Raw genomic sequence first — 20120 nt, forward strand, 5'->3', positions numbered from 1 at the left:
TCAGGCATAGGACTCATCCCAGTAGGTGTACTGACTGGAAATTTGTGTCCTCCCTGCTCTGCTCTGCATCCCCTTGTTCCTTCCTACAACCTCTTTGTGACACCATTGATCTTTCCAAAAACATTATTTAAAATGTGCGCATATCCGTGAGTCCCTCAAGAGCATTCTTCAACTTTCATATCATCTTTTTACTTTTCGACTCACAAAGCTTGAGCTCAATCACTTGAACTTCAACAGCCATATTTCCAGATATGTCCATCAGGCAGCGCTTATTAAGGAGACAGGTTGGGCAGTGATGCTCAGGCATAGGGCTCATCCCAGTAGGTGTACTGACTGGAAATTTGTGTCCTCCCTGCTCTGCTCTGCATCCCCTTGTTCCTTCCTACAATCCTTTTTGTCACACCTTGGACCTTTCCCTAAACATTCATTAAAATTCGTGCATTTTATGTCATACATGTATATGTCCATCAGTTAGGAGCTGAAGAGTTCTGGACCTCCTTCTTGTCTCCCTTTTTGATTACTGATTGTGGTCATTCTGTGCTTTGTTTATCAGTTTCCTCCTAAATAGCCCTTCTCTTTAAGCTGAATAGTGACTTGATCCACAGATGAGGCAGTAGCACTCACAGGAAACACAGCTTACAGTGGCCTTTGCTGAAATTGCACCTCACTGCCAGAGGCCCTGAATCCCCTCACACAATCTCGTAGTCTGAGAACAGAGCTACTGTGGGGACCGCTTGAAAGTGTCTGTGACCTCGACATGTCGTGCTCGTGAAGGTGTGCAGCTGGAACGCCTCACTAAGAAGGATGCCGAGATATAATTGTGTGGAATGGCGTGGATATAAGCCACACTGCTGTCTCGTAGAACAGGTCACCTCCTGTTCTCATCAGTGTGGCATCGGGGAGGCAATCAAGGATAGCAGACATCGCAGAATTATGTGGAGGTCTCCGTGGCGAACAACAGAGCTAGTGTCGTCATTTATGCCATTTTTATCACCTCGGATATAGGTTTGTCTGATTGACATTGGCCTCATGCATCAGTGCTGCGTGTGCCGTGCTCGTTTCTGTCGAGAACTCAGCGAGGTGCACCCAGGTCAGGATGGAGTTTGGCGGCCATGCAGGCAGCGCCCCCTGCGGGCCCGGACGGCACTGTGCCCCCGCCCCGCCCAAAGCGGTTCGTGCCCGGCCGCAGCCCCGGCTTCGCTCCCCGTGCGCCACGGCGCAGTAATACACAGCCGCGTCGCCGAGCCGGGGCCGGGCGAGCCACAGGGCGCTGGAGCGGCGGTCCGACGACACAAACACCTGCCCCTCCGGGTCCGGCACCTCCTTGGAGCCTTTAAAAGCGTTCACGAGGAATGCGGGTCCTCGGCCCGGGAGCTGGCGGTACCAGTGGATGTTATCGGCCTGTATACTGGGGTGTGAGCAGGTGATGTTGATGCCGGTGCCCTCGCTGGTCTCTGCCGACAGCTCCTGCTGCACCTGAGCTCTGCTCACAGCCACTGCCGAGAAGAAAAGAAGCAGCACACTCAGAAAATCCATTTTCTCGCACAGCAATTTCATGAAGGAGCAGAGAGGTGCAGGATGTCGGAAAGAAGCCGAATGTCCAGAGGCGAGCGCGGCCCCGGTTCCCTCTGTCCCAGCAGTTCGTCCCCGCCGGCGGCAGCCGCGCGCACCCAGGAGCACCGCGGCCAGCCCCGCCAGCTCCGCCCGAAGGGGCTGCGCCCTGCGCCGGCGTCACTCGGGCTTGCTCCGGGATGCGGGTGCTGGGCGCCTGTGGGCGGGTATCGGGGTTTGGGCTCTGCGTGTCCTTCATCGTAGGCGGAGAGCTGAGGAACTGCTGCGAAAGCCCTTTCAGTACATGAGAAAGCAGCTGCTCGCCTTCAGTGTCCCCAGCGAGTGGGGCAAGCGGTATCACAGACGGGACTGGAATGGTCGGGGAGTGCAACGCGGCCGAGACCTGTTCTCCCCGCTGTGCCTGGTGATGCCGCAGATCCGAAACCCGGCAGCGGGAACGGGTCGTGTGCTGCTGCCCGGGAAGGCGGCACCCCGAGAGCTCCCCGAGCTCCGGGTCCCGCAGGCTGCTGCTGCCCATGGTGCTGATGTCGCCCTCTAGGAGCCCGAGAAAGGATGGCAGCAGAGCTGGGTCAGGCGGCTGGGAACGTGCAGCATCAGTCTTTGAATGTGTGGCAGAAGCCCAGAGGGAGCCTGAAGCCACGATTGCAGATTCCCTGACGGTGTTCAACCGTATCCAAAGCGATGCCCGTATCTCAGACACATCCACCCGATAAAATCTCTTTTAAGGAGGATTCAGCCAATCCATCCCCACCCCCATCAGCCCACACACGGCCTGTGAGCAGTGAATCGACTCCAGCTGCATGTACTAAATGCCACATTTCTCTAGCTCTTGGCAGTACACCCGGGTGCTTATGGAAATAAAACCTGCCCCTGCCACATTTGGTTGGGATTCAAGACCCACCCCTGTTCCATTAGACAATCATGGACCCCTCTTCTTGTAGTAGCACACAGCACATGGCGGGGACATCTTCAGCCCTAGTCTGACTCCAGCAGCTGGCACCAAAACCAGTCCTGCCATTCCCCCCAGTAACTGGTAACTTGTCCATCCAGTGTGCAGAGTTAAGAGAAGATTCATTAAGGAGACATGAGAGTCTGTGATGATCAATCACATGGCTCAACCTGGTCTGTGGAGCCCCTGCTGCACACCACTCTGTCACTCCTCATATGTTCACCTCTTTCTCTGCATATCACAACATCAGATAGTATAGGTCTGTCTCACACCAATCCCCATCCATGTCCGGATGCACAGCTGCATCTCCTGCAAAGGCCAGGCTTGTCTTCCTGGAAGTGGCCCAGAGGTTTCTTGATTCCTCATCAGCTGGTGTGAATGTGAGATTTATTTCTTCCCATCATTTCCATGTACTCCTTTGATGTCTGTCTCTGTATGCTTCTTGATTGGCTCCCTTTTCTCTCATCCTGTTTCATGAGGTCCTGACCTCTCTTCCCAATCAATGACCCTCCACACACATGCTTATAGTGCCACTTAAGGTCACAGCCAGGAGCTAGGCCACTTCTTTCCAGAATGACCCCAAGGAGCCCCTCAGGTGTGACTCAGCGTGCCGTCGTTTGCCTTTTCAGGACTCTTGCAGTCCAGGAGCTGAACATTTTGCCCAAATGGATATGTATTGCCTGGAAATGCTTGAGTCCCCTTTCCTGCCACTGAAAGGATGCCTTCAGTGAGGAACAAAGGTAGCATAATATCAGGATTCAAACTGAAAGGAACAGGAAGCCAACATACATTCTATATCATTATCTGGAATGTTTTGCATTCAAGAGGAGCTTGTCAGAAAATAATCCCTGCTAGAAGTGATGCCTCTGGACACAGGTCAGCATGAGTCCATTATAAAAGGCAGTGCAGCTCCTTGCCCTGGTGCACGTCATGTTAATGGGAATGTTGACAAATGACAGAACACGTTTCTGTTCCTCTGCTGACCTCCTGTCTTGGCAAGGGTCCCTAGACCAACTTGGTCCACTGTGCTCCCTGGGTGGTGTCTTCAGCCAGACCTCTCTTGGATCTGACCTTGGCCTGGGTCCTTGCTCTCCCTGTCAGTGACATCTTCTACATCACACACGTTGCCTACCTGAGAGTAATAATCAGCAGGTGCGAGAATTATCTGCCATCTAGAAGTGAGGTCTGAGATGGATCAACAGATTCATTACTCTAAAGGCATTCACTCTTCCCTTGATAATGACAAAAACCTTCTCAAATGTCTCAGCTGACCATTCAAGCACTGCTTTCAATGGTCTCAAGCCCGTTATGGTTTATACTTTTCTTGAATTTCCCCGCTTTAAAGTTCTTCCCCCTTGCCCGTATAAAAGGTTGGTCTCACTCCTGTTTATAAGCTCTCTTCAAGTACTGGAGGGTACCAATCCGGTGTCCCCAGAGTGTCTCATCATCGGGAATCTCAAGATGTTCATATGGGCTCATCCTTCAAGCTTCTGCAGGTCCCTTTGGATGGCATCCGTTCTTTCTTGTTGTGTCAACTACACTACTGAGCTTAGTGTCATCTGCAAACTTTCTGAGGATGCACTCGATCTCAGTATTTATGTTATTATTAAACAGCTTCTCTGAGACGTGGGCTCTGGGACTGTATGCACCTACAGTAACTATGAGAGAATATCTGAACATGTGCAACCAGGAGATCAAGGGATGTGAATTTCTCGCTCTGCTTTTGTGAGACCCCACAGGGAGTACAGCATTCAGCTGTGCATCCCCCAGCATACGAAAGACACTGACCTGTTGGAGTGACTCCAGAGAAGGGCCATGAAGGTGGTCAGACAGCTGGAGAACTTCTGCTATGAGAGATTTGTTGTTGTTTATCCTGAAGAGGAGAAGGCTCTGGGTGCCTTTAGAGCAGCATTCCATTATGTAAAGAGTGCTCACAAGAGAGATGGGGAGTATACTTAATCAGTGATAGTAATGATAGGACGAGGTGCAATGGCTTTCAAGTAAAAAAAGAACAGAATTATTAGGAATAAATTTTCTTCTAAGAGAATGGTGAGGAACTGGAATCGGCTGTCCAGGGATGCTGTGGATGTCCAGTCCTGGGAAGTGTTCAGGGCCAGGCTGGATGGGACTCCAAGACATCAGATTTAGTGGAAAGTATCCCTGTTTGTGGAGAAAGTGGAACTAGATGATCTTTCAAGTCCCTTTCAACACAAAACATTCTACAAGTCTGTGACAATTTTTTTTATTTTTTATTTTTTTATTTTTTTTTTTGTAAACTGACCGATTGCAGAGAGAGGAAACAAGCCAAAACAATCATGAACTCTTTTCTGAGGGCACTGTTACTTGGGATAGGACTATATCCCAGCAGAAAACATACACATGGAAAAGACAAGCGGTCATCAGAGTGAGTGAGCTGAGAAGGCAGGGAAAGAGAATCAATCACAAGTCATACCCTCATGTACAGCAAACTTGGGTAACCAGATAATGCTTGCTGGAGCTTCTCCCTGAGGATGGTACATCCAACAGCCCCACTGCAGTGAACCAGGCTAAAGTCACTTGCCTGCTCTGGACCCATCCAGCACTTGAGCTGAGTCGTCTGCCTCACCAGTGCAATCCTGCCCTACAAATCGTTGGGCCTCTCATTGCAGCACTTCAAAGAATCCTTCATTAGAGAACAGGCATGGCAAATAATCTGGAAATGAAAAGGTAGCACTGCAGGAAATCAAAACACAGCCCATATGATGAGAAGGGATGGCATGTATTCCAGGTTAGCTTGTCAGAAAATTACTGCCTGTATCAAGGGTGTCTCTGGGCCTGCAGCAATAAGGGACCAGTATAAAAGGCAACCCAGATCCCAGCTCTTCCATCCTCTTCTCTTGTCTCCTTCTCGTTGGGAACCAGGTAAGTGTGAAGCCCTTTGTCTAATTCTTGCAAAATGAGATTGTGCCTCAATAGAAATGTTCTTGGATAGTGGAGCTCCATGCTATGGGAGACCATAGAGAGGATAATGTCGGTGCAGAAAGAGCTTGGGACACAGCTTACATGCCTCTAGATTTATATAGTCTGTGAGAGAATCCCTGGCCCACACTGGTCTTTGCACAATGAAAGGTTGTGACCTCCAGTCACAGCCTAGCACAATGAAAGGGTGTGACCTCCAGTCACAGCCTCCTCCAACATCCTTCGTAGTTGCCTTGGATCCTTTGTGAGAGGCTACCCAGGCTGTCCCTCATATATCCTTATTCTCTTCATTCTATCTGTTTTTGGCAGTCCCAAGACATGTCCTGCTACTCCCAGTGTGTGCCATGCCGGCCCTGCGGCCCGACCCCTCTGGCCAGCAGCTGCAATGAGCCCTGTGTCAGGCAGTGCCAGAACTCCAACGTCGTCATCGAGCCCTCTCCCGTGGTGGTGACCCTGCCCGGACCCATCCTCAGCTCCTTCCCGCAGAACACCGTCGTGGGCTCCTCCACCTCCGCTGCTGTTGGCAGCATCCTCAGCTCTGAGGGCGTGCCCATCACCTCGGGGGGCTTGGACTTGTCCGGCTTGGGCAGCCGCTACTGCGGCAGAAGGTACCCGCCCTGCTAAAGACGCTGGCCGTGGTCCTGCAGAAATTCTTTCGTAAGCCACGAACATGATGCTGGATCACCTAACCACGCTTAGCTACCCTAGGAAATGCTGAGAGCAGGAGGCAATCCCGTGCCTTCTGAAAACATAGCTCGCCTCTCTCTTTCTTTTCCTCTACCACCATTTCCTTCCTACTCTACCCCCTCACAGTCCCCCTTTTTTTTTCCTTCTCCTCCTATGAGCAATGAAGCTCCTCAGAACCAGTGTGTTCCCTGCTACAAGGAAGACATTCGCCCTGTATAAGCTCAAACAAGGGACCGGATGAATGTACTGTGGAGCCTCTTCTCAGTGTGACCTCATTTTCCTCTGTCAACATTCATTAAAGATTTCTGCATCATATTGGAGTTTTGATTTTTCTTTCTATCGTGTACAGTCTCCAGAGTAACCAAGGGAGAATGGTTCTGCTCTTCGTTGGTATTAGATGGGTGTTTAAGGAGACCATTCTCCATTCCCAGAAGAATGGGAGGCTGTGACACACACTGCAGAGGGTGCTCTCTTGGACGCTGTCCCTTGCAGCTGAAGAAGATATCCCTGGCTATGGCAGGCCTGTGCCTGAACGCAGTTGTATTTACATTATCACACTCACAAAGGCACGTGCAAACAACGCATGCACAGATATAAAAGCTTGTGCACACTTCAGTTACATGTGAGCACCCGCCATCCACGCTCATGCACAGACACAGCTGAAGAGGCAGGGGCTGAGGTCATGGGGAGCTGACTCAGGAGACACTGGGGACCTTTGTGGTAGGCAAGGCTGCAGTGCCCTAAACAGATAAAGTCTCCTGATGAGCTGACAGCCCAGTGAGAGGAGTCCAAGGAAATCAGCAATTTCTCCACAGGGTAATAGGATGAGGAAGAGAAATGAAACCCAGCAGTGTAGCCCAACTCACTGGCGTCATGGTTTTATGATTTTTGTTCTTGGCATTCCTCATCGTAACTTCATGCAGTGCACTGGGACTTAAAGAGTTCATGCTGCAGTCCTGTGGATTGCTGGTAGTACCTCAATACTTGAGTACCTGAGATGAGAAGAACTACAGCTCCCAGAAGACTTCACCACTGTGTTTCAGTTGTCCTTTCAGAGGGAAAAATAAAACTGCTTGGGACTTACGGAATGATGTCTTTCTGGTCACCTCTGTGGTGTGTGCACCCTAGCCATCTCCCCTTCAGCATTAGAGAAAGGCCTTTGGTTTTTGGGCACTCTCTTTCTTTCATTTATTTGACTTATTCACTTCCACTCCAATGATAATGTATTGTGTTACCTTGCATTCCACTAGGAAATTTCCTCAATTAGTTTTCTCACTTAGCACATTGCTGATGTTCTGGTTTTAGGCCCCTCTCCTTCCAGGTTCTCATAGGTGCTGCACTGGGTAAGGAGGAGAGGATAGAAGATGGAATAGAATTGTGAGAATCTCCCTCAGGTGTCAAACACAGCCCATGCAGTCAGTCCTGCTGTTCCGCACACTCACATGGTGTGCAGTCCTGCCGAAGACTCAGATGCGCCTAACTCACTTACTTCAGTCAGTGGCTGCTGTGTGTGCCGTGCTCATTTCTCTCGAGAACTCAGGGAGGTGCACCCTGGTCAGGATGGAGTTTGGCGGCCATGCAGGCAGCGCCCCCTTCGGGCCCGGACGGCACTGTGCCCCCGCCCCGCCCAAAGCGGTTCGTGCCCGGCCGCAGCCCCGGCTTCGCTCCCCGTGTGCCCAAGGCGCAGTAATACACGGCCGCGTCGCCGCGCCGGGGCCGGGCGAGCCACAGGGCGCTGGAGCGGCGGTCCGAAGACACCGACAGCCGCCCTTGCGGGTCGGGAACCTCCTTGGAACCTCTAACGGCGCTGACGAGGAATGCGGGTCCTCGGCCCGGGAGTTGTCGATACCAGTAGATGTAATAGCCGGTCTGTATGCTGGGGTGTGAGCAGGTGATGTTAATGCCGGTGCCCTCGCTGGTCTCTGCCGACGGCTCCTGTTGCACCTGAGCTCTGCTCACAGCCACTGCCGAGAAGAAAAGAAGCAGCACACTCAGACAATCCATTTTCTCTCACAGCAATTTCATGCACAGGAGAGATGTGCACGATGTAAGAAAGAATCTAGAGCGTGGCCCAGGCCCCCCGTGCACCCGCAGTCCATCCCCGCCGACGGCAGCCCCGCGCGCCAAGGAGCACCGCGGCCGGCTCCGCCAGCCCCGCGGCCCGGCACTGCCGCATCCCGCCACTCCGCCGCCAGCTGCCCCCGCCAGCCCCGGCTCTGCTTCGCCCGCTGCGCTTCCTCCTCCCCGCCGCAGCCTGCTCCGCCCCGGGGCTGCTCCAAACCACCTCGCTGTCTTTCGGATGTCACGTCTTGGCATCTAAATACATCTGCTTCAAAACACATCGTTGAGGAAGGAGGGATTGGAGTACAGTTGGTCAGTAGTTCCCTGAGTTCCCTTTCTCAGTCCTGCTAAATGTTTTTGATGCCTGTTGTTCTTTCCTAGCTACGACCACCATCCCTCAACTGTCATGACTCCTGAGCAATGTCAGAGTGCTGCATCACAACGATGTCACCCGGTCAATCACCTTTGGATGCATCTCAAGGGCACAAGTGTGTCCAGCTGGATTAAGTTCTCCATTAGGTTTTCTTCTTTTATACGGACTTATTCTTCACTCCCCTGAATTCTGTGAATGAAGCTCAGGAGCCATGTAGATCTGTCTGAAAGAATTGTCATGAAAATGGATGGAAAAGAAGCATTCATTATATTACACATTTACATCTCACTTTTTCTGGCATCTCATGGTCCAGTGGACATACAATTTCCTTAGCTTCCTTTTTGCTGCCACAGGAGAGTTAAGGATGTTTTTCTCACAGTTCTTCCCAGCAAGTTTTCATCTCAGGCTGACCTGTGGTGTTCCTGACTACATCCCTGCATGGGCATCAGTGTCTCAGATTTGCTCATACTTAGACTGCCCCATTTCAAATTCTGAAATCTTCAGAATTTTTGATGTCCAGCCATACTGCTCATCCACAGTTATTGGGATGGCTTAAGTCAGTGCTATCTGGAAGCAGAATTGTGTGGAAGAGTTGTAAGGGATTGTATACTGATATGCAGACAAACCGTTAGAGACCTTCTGCAGCACTGGACTTGCCATTCTTTGCCGAGGAAATCAAACAGCTGAGACTTCAGCAAATTGGAGAATCCACTGTCAAAGGGAGGTGTCTCACACAACTTTGCTCCTTCCTCCAGTCATCAGGCTTGAGTTCAGTCACTTCTGATGACCTCTCTCAACGGACCTAGTTCTTTCTCCCCAGTGTCCAGAGGGCTGTGCCTCTTCTGAAGCTGCATGTCTGTGACTAAAGCAAGAGCATTTTTCTTGTTCCAGGATATCATCATCTTCCAGCCTCAATCATCCTGCCTGCCTTAATCTATGGCCTGTTTGCCATGGACTCCACCTGCCATTCCTTCCTTGCTTTGTACTGTTGAGGCTCTAGCCTTAGTCTGGGTTCACCCTTGAAGTGCAGCTGAGCACCTGAGAAACACAGGCATCCTGAAGGGGATCTGGGTGTGCTGGCTGACAGCAGGCTCAACAAGAGCTGACATTGTGTCCTGGTAGCAAAGAGGTCCAAGTGAATTTTCTGATGTAAACTCTGTAGCCTTTTGGTAAAAAAAGGTCATTTGCTCACTATAGTTAGTCTTGGTGTGTCCTCAAATGGAATGCGTTTCGTAGCTCTGGGCTCCATGACATAAGAAGTTTTTTAATGTTTTTAAGCAGCCAGAGGAGGGCAGGAGAGCTGATAGTGGGTATGGAAGGCATATCCTATGAGGAGAGCCTGAGGACATGCGGGAGAACACAAAGCTGAGGTGGCCTCATTGCTCTCTACAACTTCCTAGGAAGGAAAGCAGAGAGGGAGGTGCCGGTCTCTTCCCCCTGGTATCTGATGACAGGTCATGCGTGGGAATGGCACAGAACTGCACCAGGAGATGTTCAGGCCAGATAGCAGAGATACTGTAAATCAGTCCATCATGAAACACCCTAACATTCAAGTTGGAGTGCTAGAACACAGATATTCTTTATTTTTGGTGCTGGATGCATAGGAGATGAGCTCCACCTATCATGCATATGTTGCACAAAACACCGTCAGTTTATATTCATTACTTATGTTACATATGCAAATGTTACATATTTGTACATAAATCGTACATAGATTTTCCATACTTCCCCACAAAAACATTAACACAGGGTTCTGCCTTGTCGCACATGTTCAGTCTTTTTGTGGTGCTGGTCCTACTGCCCTCTGGATGAAGTTGGTATTCTTCCTATCTGTGTTCACTGCTTGAACCCCAAATTTGACAATGCTCAGTTAGCCCTTTGCATCGATCACACATTCATTGCATTCACAATATTTGTTAAGTGGAAGTAGAAGTTTCCATATCTACTCAATTCAAGGTGTTAGGTATGGCACTGTAATCTACTTGGTACAGGGCTCCGATTCTTCCTGTTTTCTAAATAAACGCCATCAAGAAGCATTAGAAAGATTAAAAATATTGCTAGAGTTTGTATCACCAGGAAATTGTGAAGGTGGTCAAACACTGGATCAGGCTTCCTGGAAATGTGGATGATGCCCCATGCTTGTCAGGGTTGACAGACATTTGGATAATGCTTTCATTAGTATGTTTTTCCTTGTGGTTAGAGCTAATGATGTCTGACAGTTGAATCTGATGGTATTTGAAGATGCCTTCCAGTTCCTCTCCTCTCTTCTCCACTAGAGGTATTAACAGGAAGAAGGGCAGTAACAGAATCTACTGCTTCCGTGAAACAGTGATGATGTCCACTGCCCTTTTATGCATCAGTGATATCAAAAGCACTTGAACTTTGCACAAATGGAAACCCTCTCTCTTAGAAACTTCCCATGCTGAGCATGCTCCTACCTCTATTGTTTGCTTGCTTCCTTCTTTTCCCCTTTTTTCTCCTTAAAGAGGATGCAGTTTCACTCGAACGTTGCACAAACTCTGCAGTGCTATGATATTGACTCCTTAACCCTGTGATAATTCACAGCCCATAACAGAGATCAGCTTTGTAAAGAGACTCTGTCCGTTATTGTGATTTCCTTCTTGTCCCATTCCTGGGGGTGGTTGGTCTCTTCTGTGATCAGTTTATAGGTACTTTTGAGGTTAGTCTCTCTGAGGTCAGCTTCTTAACGTGACCGCATTGATGACGGTCTGACCTACACTGCCCTTCTGGGATCCCTTTGGATCTCCCGTGATATTTTGAATATGTAGAGATATATATAACCTGTTACATTATTAGAATCATAGAATCATAGAATTACTGTGGTTGGAAAAGACCTTCAAGTTCATCAAGTCCAATCGCAACTTAACCATACTACCCTAACTCTAACAACTCTCTGCTAAACCAAAATTGTTTTGATTAGTAAGATTGATAAGTATGTAATCTTCAATTTTTTTAAGTCCATAGTTTTACTGATGAGTTTGCTTCATCAGTATCAGCATCAATCTATATCAATATCAATTTAGATTTGTTGTGGTGTTTTTAAAATTTCAAAGAGCACTTCTGCTACTTCTAAGTGCTTCTACAATTAATTCCTAAATGAATATAGACTTCATTTTTGGCGTATTATGGAATAGTACCAACTGATTGCTGTAACTTCCACTTACGGTTGGGCTGGGAACACCCTGCTATCGCAGTGTGCCCTGAGAGTCAGCCATACCTGAGGCTGATGTTGATGTTGCAACTGCCCAAGTGTTCAGCCCTGGCATGAGTCCACACCAGGACCATGAGCTGCAGAAGTATACTTGTCATTGGTTTCACTATGGGGGACGTGTGTCCTGCTCTGTACAGCACTGAGAATGCAATGGAAGCATGCCTACTCATCAGTGGTTTCACACGAGCTGGGCAGGATTTCTCAGCCTTTCTCCCCGTACATTAAGCTAACCCCAGCCTTTCAACCTTCTTAGTCTTGGAGAGAGCTGTTCTGTCCTGGTCTGGAGAGGTGGCGGGGAGAAGCCGGGGGGGAGGGTGAATGTCACTGCACTCATAGATTCCCAATACTAGGATGAGGAGTTAAGCTCAGGATACAAATTGGTGTGAGGTAGTCCTTGTTGAAGCCTGAGTTTTGCAGTATTAGAGGGTGAACATTGTAGGCTTTGAGAAAGAGGACTGAAGATACAGAAGTTTGCATTTTGGTGCCATGTTTGCTCTGAGGTTGTTCAGTCATGCTCAGGCCCCTTCTGGTCAATGCTTCTCTCTGGAGCTCATGCAAAAGCAGTGGAGATTGTGCCTCTGATGTGACCAGAACACATGTTGTTATGTGGGACACACAAGTCTCACAAACACTCACCTGCTCATGCACACACGTGTAGAATCCTGCAAACCTCTATACTCACAGGAACTTGCATAAACCCAGCACATAGGCTCAAGTTGTTTCACACTGATGCCCGTCTAAGCACGCTAATGTTATTTGCATATGATGGATTCTCCCAACACTTGAACTGAGTGTTCCACCCACACTGATGTGTGCTGTCTGGTAACACTTGGGTCTTTCTTCCTGCCGCTCAGAAGATGCCATTAGTGAGCAATGGACATAATCAGGAAGTGAAAAGTAGCAGCACAGGAAACCAACACATAGCCCATACCAGCAGCTGGAATGTTTTGCATTCAAGAGGAGCGTGTCAGAAATGAATCACTGCTTCTAGGGATGCCTCTGAAAATGGGGCAGTTTGAGTTCATTATAAAAGCCAGCCCAGCTCCTTACTGTCTCATCCACTTTTCTTGTCTCCTACTTCTGGGGAACCAGGTGAGTGTGAAGCCCTTTCTTGTTCTCTTCCTTCTCCAAACAGAGCTCTGAGCTCAGTGGAACTCTCAGCTGCTATTAGCTATGTTTCATGCCTGGCTCTGCTTATCATGAGAGAGGGAAGTGGGGAGAATGTTTGTCATGGGAGGAAGATAGGCCTGTAAGAAGGTAACTTTTGAGGTAGGATCTAGGCAGTAGCTGCATAGGTCTCAGGGACCTTCACTGGGCTATGTCAGGATGAGACCAAGAATCCCTTGGACATCCCTGAACTGTTTTCAGTTCCCAGCACTGCATGTGCATGGATTCTCTAGTAGTGTGATGCTAGGCTGCTCCTCATGCATCCCCATGTCCTGCTTCCAAACAGGTGTACCTCCATTCCTGAGACATGTCCTGCTGTGACCAGTGCGTGCCATGCCGGCCCTGCGGCCCGACCCCTCTGGCCAGCAGCTGCAATGAGCCCTGTGTCAGGCAGTGCCAGCCCTCCACCATTGTCATCCAGCCCTCTCCCGTGGTGGTGACCCTGCCCGGACCCATCCTCAGCTCCTTCCCTCAGAACACCGCCGTCGGATCCTCCACCTCCGCTGCTGTTGGCAGCATCCTCAGCTCTGAGGGTGTGCCCATCACGTCGGGGGGCTTGGACCTCTCCTGCATTTCCAACCGCTACTGTGGCAGAAGGTGCCCCCCCTGCTAAATGTGCTGCATGCTGACCCAGGCAAGGACCCCCAGGAATGCTGAACGTGGCATTGGACAGAAGAACAAATGTTTTGTTGCTGTTTTTGCTCTGCAAGACAGACATGTAGTGGCCAGTATGGCATCTCTGTTAACATGGAGAAAGTCTACTGATACTCATTGCTCACTCTTTCTATCTATTATAATTTTTTTCATTTCCCTTTAGAGATCTCTTTGAGTACCCCCCAAAATGAACCCTGTGTGACCTGCTCTTCTCCCTAAAACTCTGGGCTGGGAGATACAGCTCCGTGGCCATGCTGCTATAGGATAGGAGAAGAAAATCTTGTCTGCTCCTGCTGTTCACTGCACACAGGGCATCTACTTGGGTGACATCATTTCTCTCCTCAGACTCATTAAACACTTTCTGCATCCCTTAGTGTTTCCTTCTGTGTTGTCATTTTTTTCCCCTCACCTGCGTAGAGATGGCCAAAGGAGAAGGGGATGTCTTTCGAGAGAACAAGCTAGGGAGACTTCAACACTCCTCTGCACAATGCAGATGTTAATCATTCAAGCACACTCTCTTGAAGGAGATACAGACATTGCTAGATGTTTCTCCATTACCAATGACCATCAGTCCCTGCCTTGCTGTGTTTCTCCTCACACAAGTCTCCTTGAGCCTGGAGCATGTCATGTGAATGGAAAACCTGATAAATGACATGCTCAGGAGAGGATCTCTGTGCACTGGGGAGGCCCAAAGACAGAAGTCCCACGAAGTCTGGGGAAATCTATTCCTCTGACTTTGGGAAGAGCAGTATAGTGGAAGGAGACTCAAAGAAAGGTGTTCTCAAAGGCCATCAAGAACTGGGAAGGCATAGTTTTCTTAGGAATGGCCCTCTGTCTCTATTCCACTTTCCCATCCCTTCCACTCACCCGTCACTGAGGGTGCATCTTCCCTGTGTGGTCCTAGCAGCTGTCACAGAGCTGCTGGCCCTGCCATAAATTTGCCAAGTTGCCTGTGTTTGTGGGGTTCCACAGGGCATTATTGCTACCAGCTACAGTAGGCCACACATTAGAGCCCCCAGTTCCTCTGAACTCAACACTCCCATGAGTGCAGCAAGGTCTGGGATAGTGACTCATGCCCAGACACTCACAACTTTTCAGTCATGTCATGTCGTCCCCAAGCATGGAACTGTTCTCCTCAGGCTCAGGACATGGTATGCCTTCAAAGTGCCCCAACACTTCAAACCTTCTCCACTGAAGACTCCATGTGAGAGCAGATATCCCCATTTCCACTGGAACATGACAGCGAAATTGTGACATGTTTCTGCACTCTATTGGATTTTTGTACTTCCCCCGGTCACCCAGGGTGTGCACCAGCCCAAACACAGAACTGAAATTGGAGTGTCTTTCCCCAGGCATCAAGATCCATTCATATTCCCGGAGCCCTGGAGCTGAAATAGCCCCTGTGCTCCATGCAATATCACTGCTCCCTGCACACTCACACCTGTGACTTCACAAATCAGCACAACCTGCGGATCTGTTTTGTGAGAGCTTTGCTTTCACACGGATTCTGTGTGATGCCAGCAGCACAGCAATGGCACTGAAAATCATTCCTACGTGATATCAGGATGGTAGCATCTCTCCTCAGGCCAGCTGGTTCAGCTGGGATCACAAGACAAAAAGCATCAGAACCAAGCCCACCAAAGCCCATTGTAACCATAAAGAGTAGCTCTGACCTGGTCCCTGGCCAGGGGTCTCTATGCATCAGCAGAGCCATCCCCTCGCTCTGCTGCAGGTGTAAATTTCTACAGCTGGACCTTCTTCTCACCTCCTGCCATACCAGGCTCCTTGGAGGTCCAGTGCATTCAAGGGATGGAACTTTCAAGTAGTCTTCAGTTGGATCTGGCCTTGTCCTCTGATAAAGGGAAAAAAAGTTGTTACAGGAGGGACAGGCAAAGAATGCCTTCTGGTGAGTGAAATTAGAGGGAATAGAGAGGGTTCTGGATGTGATGCAAATGTAGGAAACTGACAAGAGCATTAGAACCAAGCCCACCAAAGCCCAGTGTAACCACAAAGAATAGCTCTGACCTGGTCCCTGGCCAGGGGTTTCTATGCAATAGCACAGCCCTCCCCTTGCTCTGCTGCAGGTGTACATCTCTATGGCCCAACCTACTGCTCTCCTCCTGCCCTGCCAGGCTCCTTGAAGGTCCAGTGCATTCAAGGGATGGAACTTTCAGGAAGGCTATGGTTGGATCTTGCCTTGGCCTCTGACAGACAGGGAACTGTGCTGGGACAGGAGGGACAGGCGAAGAATGCCTTCTGGTGAGTGAAATTAGAGGGAATAGAGAGAACTGTGGAGGTGATGCAGATGTAGGAAACTATCATGAAAAGCATGAGGATGATGATGATGACAGGAACCATAATGCCCAGGATAAAGCCTGACGGGACCCCTGCAGGCCAGCTGCAGAAGAGGCCCATCATCCCTGTAGAAACTGACAGTGATATTCCTGGTACCCAGCCTGTAGCCAAGCAACAAAGACCATGTTGAGATCCACAGGTACTGATCACTCCCTGCTGTGACAAAGGTGAGGCCAGGGGTAGGAGAGACATGGACTACATCAAAACAGGAGCATGTGACACCTGGGATGGTCTGTTTAGCCTAAGAGAATGCATTCGATCACAAAAGTCCTGTTCTCCTTTGCCATGGCCCTGTGCTTTCAGAAGGAGACGATGTCAGAGTGAAGTTTTATAGCTACAAACAATGTCTGCCATACCCATCCTATGGTACAACCTCAGCAGCCAACAGCTGCAAGTCACCCTGTGTGAGGCACAGTAAAAATCGTACTGTTATCATTAAACCCCTTCCCATAACAGTGGCTTTGCTGTACACACAGAGCTTAGGGAGGAAAGGTCTTACTGAAACAGTGTAACAGCAAGATTGCATTCTCTGGAAAGAGCCACTCTGGGAAGGCCCACACAGCAGGGACTTTGGGCAAGCGTCAGAGAACAAAGAAGCAATCTGCATGGGACTGCAAAGCTCAGGGGAGTTTCAGACCACCTGCTTAATGCCCTCAGGGCACAGCAGAGCACACAAATCACAGTGCAGCATGTGTTCTCTGCACAGACCATGCAAAAACTGGGTTGTCCAGGAGTGCACACGGAGAGGAGTTCCAGGTCAGGCTCTCCTTCATCACTTTTCATTCCTCCCAAGCCACAGACATCGGTCTCTTCTGGAAGAGGATGCTGACCTGCAGATCTCTGTGCGCACAGGGGAAGCAGCGCTGCCAGGGGAGAGCTGAGGGCCCCTTCCCCAGAGCTCCGCCTCCAACAGACACAGCCCCTCCCTCACTGGGGCTGTTGCACGGCCGAGGAAGCTCCCTGCACCAGGGTGTCCTGCACAGCACAGAGGTACAAGGCGCTGTCAGACAGCTGGACTTCTGCCAGCTGCAGGAGGCTGTTTTTCCCGGAGGTGTTCAGCCCTGCGGTGAAACGGCCGTTGTGCTTGGAGCCTGCTGCTGCCTGATCTGTGACCAGCTGGGGGGCTTGGCCTTTCTTCTGCTGGTACCAAAACAAGCCATTCAAGTAAGATGTCTGGTATGTGCAGGTGGTCTGGAAGATATTCATCTCCTCCACTGTGACCTGTCCTTGCTGGCTGACAATGGTCTGCCCCACGGCATCTGGAAGAAGAAAGCAAAGGTGAGCAGCTCTGCAGGGAAGGTTCCAGGCTGCCAACACGTAATGGATACAAAACAGCGGGAGAGAAGGCTCCCTGTCCTTTGTCCAGCAGAAAGGTGTTGCAGCCTGTGCATAGGAAGGTGGTTTTGGAAGAGGTCTGTGCTTGTAGGCCAGAGGAAATCCTGTTCTGTGCCCCTGCTGAGAGGAACAGGGAGCAGCCTGTCATGGCTGAGCAGGGACCCATGGAGCTTTGGGAAAAGATGCATTGTGTTTCTCCAGCCCTGTCAACATAAAGGGTTCCTAAGTTCCTCACTGTACACAGAGCTGAAGTGAAGGGTGACAAGTGTGATCTGTGGCTGTGCTGACAACCAGGAGAACACAGAAGACCGCAGCCCAGATGCATCAGTCAGTATCCCCTTAATGCTGATGGGATGAGATGTTTAATGTTACTGTTCTGACTTTGACAAGATCTCCTTCTTTCTATTGGAAAGGCTGAAATGTGGGACTGCAGGGATGGCTGCGATCTGGGGGGGGGGGGGGGGGGGGGGCAGGAGTTGGGCCTGAAGAGAAAGGCAGAGAGAGAGAGAGAAGGGAAAAGAAAAGCAGGAGAGGATTCTGATTTCTCCTCCATTTTCCCTTGTCATTTATAACAGCAGCAGTATTTTGAGAGATCTGGTGCAAAGCTACAACAGTCAGTCAGTATTTGCCCAAGGTTTATTGTTACTCAGGAGCTTTTTGCCACAAAACCCCGGTGAGGCTGGTGAGCGCTTCGTGGGGAGAAGATGGATGCCTTGATTAAAAACCAGGACTTACCCAGCAGTTGTCCCAGGAAGGCAGTGAGGACGAGAGCTGCGGTGCATGCTGAGACCCAGCCTCCTGTTTGCTGAGTGAGAAAGAGGCAGAAAACCACCTCCCAGCCCCAAGATGACAGAGCTGCAGGAAATGACTCTGCTGGCTCCACAGGCAGGGCACTCACTGCCATAGCAACACCCACAGGTAACAACACCATTTCTCTTATAAGCCCTAAGCTCAGAGCCAAGCCCTGTTCCTCCTCTCTGCCTAATCAGGACTGCCGTTCCCCAGTGGAAGCACACACTTTCACCCACCAGCTTCACAAGCACTCCCACAGTCTCACAGACCATCAGTGTGAGCAGGGGTCCTCAGCACATCCAGTACCCCTGCCTGGAGCCTGGCTTTTCTTACCCTGCATGTGGGTCTCCTCCTTTGCTCAGGATAGGCCAGCCTGCTGTTTGCTGGCCAACAGATGTGTGCAATCTCACACATCCCCACACTCATTTTGATACAATCATAGAATCACAGAATCACTCAGGTTGGAAAAGACCTTAAAGATCATCGAGTCCAACCTCAACCTAACCATACTACCCTAACTCTAACAACCCTCTGCTAAATCATATCCCTGAACACCACATCCAAACGGTTTTTAAACACATACAGGGATGGTGACTCAACCACCTCCCTAGGGAGCCTATTCCAGTGCTTAACAACCCTTTCTGTAAAGAAGTGTTTCCTGATATCCAATCTAAATTTACCCTTTAACAACTTGAGGCCATTTCCCCTCGTTCTGTCACCTGTCACCAGTGAGAAGAGACCAAGCCTGCTCTCACTGTAAGCATCTTTCAGATATTGGAAGAGAGCAACAAGGTCTCCCCTCAGCCTGCTTTTCCCCAGACTAAACAGCCCCAGTTTCTTCAGTCTCTCCTCATAGGGCATATTCTCCAAGCCCTTCACAAGCCTTGCTGCCTCTCTTTGGACCTGCTCCAGCACTTCAATGTCCTTTCTGTACTGAGGTGCCCCAAACTGAACACAGTACTCTAGGTGAGGCCTCACCAGTACTGAATACTGAATTACTTCCTTGGTCCTGCTCACCACACCATTTCTGATACAAGCCAGGATGCCATTGGCCTTCTTGGCCACCTGGGCACACTGCTGGCTCATATTCAGCTGACTGTCCATCAGTATACAAAGGTTCATTTCCATCAGGCAGCTTTCCAGCCACTCCTCCCCAAGCCTGTAGGGTTGCCCAGGGTTGCTGTGACCAAAATGCAGGTCCCAACACTTGGCCCTATTGAAACTCATACAGTTTACTGTGGCCCATTGATCCAGTCTGTCCAGGTCCTTCTGCAGTGCCCTTCTACCCTCTGGCAGATTAACACTCCCTCCCACCTTGGTGTCGTCTACAGACTTCCTGAGTGTGCACTCAATCCCCTCATCAAGATCATTCATAAAGATATTAAATAGAAGTGGCCCCAGACTGAAGCCCTGGGGGACAGCGCTCGTGACCGGCAGCCAACTGGATTTAACTCCACTGACCAAAACTCTTTGGGCCCACCCACCCAGCCAGTGTTTCACCCAGCGGAGCGTAAGCCCATCCAAAACGTGGGCAGCCAGCTTTAAGCTGAATAGTGACTTGATCCACAGATGAGGCAGTAGCCCTCACAGGAAACACAGCTTACAGTGGCCTTTGCTGAAACTGCACCTCACTGCCAAAGGCCCTGAATTCTGTCACAGAATTTCGTAGTCTGACAACAGAGCTACTGTGGGGATCGCTTGAAAGTGTCTGTGACCTCGACATGTCGTGCTCGTGAAGGTGTGCAGCTGGAACGTCTCACTGAGAAGGATGCCGAGCAGTGCGAGGGACACGTTCCATGTCAGCAATGGCAGCTCGGGCGGGGCCGGGAGGGAGGAGCGGCAGCGCCCCCTGCGGGCCCGGACGGCACTGTGCCCCCGCCCCGCCCAAAGCGGTTCGTGCCCGGCCGCAGCCCCGGCTTCGCTCCTCGTGGGTCCACGGCGCAGTAATACACGGCCGCGTCGCCGAGCCGGGGCCGGGCGAGCCA

General features: G+C 50.3%; 1 protein-coding gene and 2 pseudogenes across 2 annotated transcripts; 2 read left to right on the forward strand and 1 right to left on the reverse strand.

The window, feature by feature from the left end:
• The first annotated feature begins 5294 nt into the window (after window positions 1–5294).
• On the forward strand, window positions 5295–6103 carry LOC149914877 (feather keratin Cos1-1/Cos1-3/Cos2-1-like). Of its 2 annotated transcripts, none has more exons than XM_090125035.1 (2): window positions 5295–5440; window positions 5789–6103. In XM_090125035.1, the coding sequence occupies exon 2, from the start codon at window positions 5798–5800 to the stop codon at window positions 6101–6103; it is 306 nt and encodes a 101-aa protein (XP_089981161.1). In that variant the 5' UTR covers window positions 5295–5440; window positions 5789–5797. The 2 variants fall into 2 exon arrangements, with proteins under 2 accessions (XP_089981161.1, XP_089981162.1); XM_090125036.1 differs by having other exon boundaries at window positions 5350–5422; window positions 5796–6103.
• Window positions 6104–7376: 1273 nt separating this feature from the next.
• LOC149914878 (uncharacterized) lies at window positions 7377–8508 on the reverse strand (annotated as a pseudogene).
• A 4738-nt stretch (window positions 8509–13246) lies between these two features.
• On the forward strand, window positions 13247–13815 carry LOC149914879 (feather keratin Cos1-2 pseudogene; annotated as a pseudogene).
• The last annotated feature ends 6305 nt before the right edge of the window (window positions 13816–20120 follow it).

This window comes from Phasianus colchicus, chromosome 26, assembly GCF_987193195.1.
Source record: "Phasianus colchicus chromosome 26, bPhaCol1.hap1.1, whole genome shotgun sequence".
Lineage (NCBI taxonomy): Eukaryota > Metazoa > Chordata > Aves > Galliformes > Phasianidae > Phasianus > Phasianus colchicus.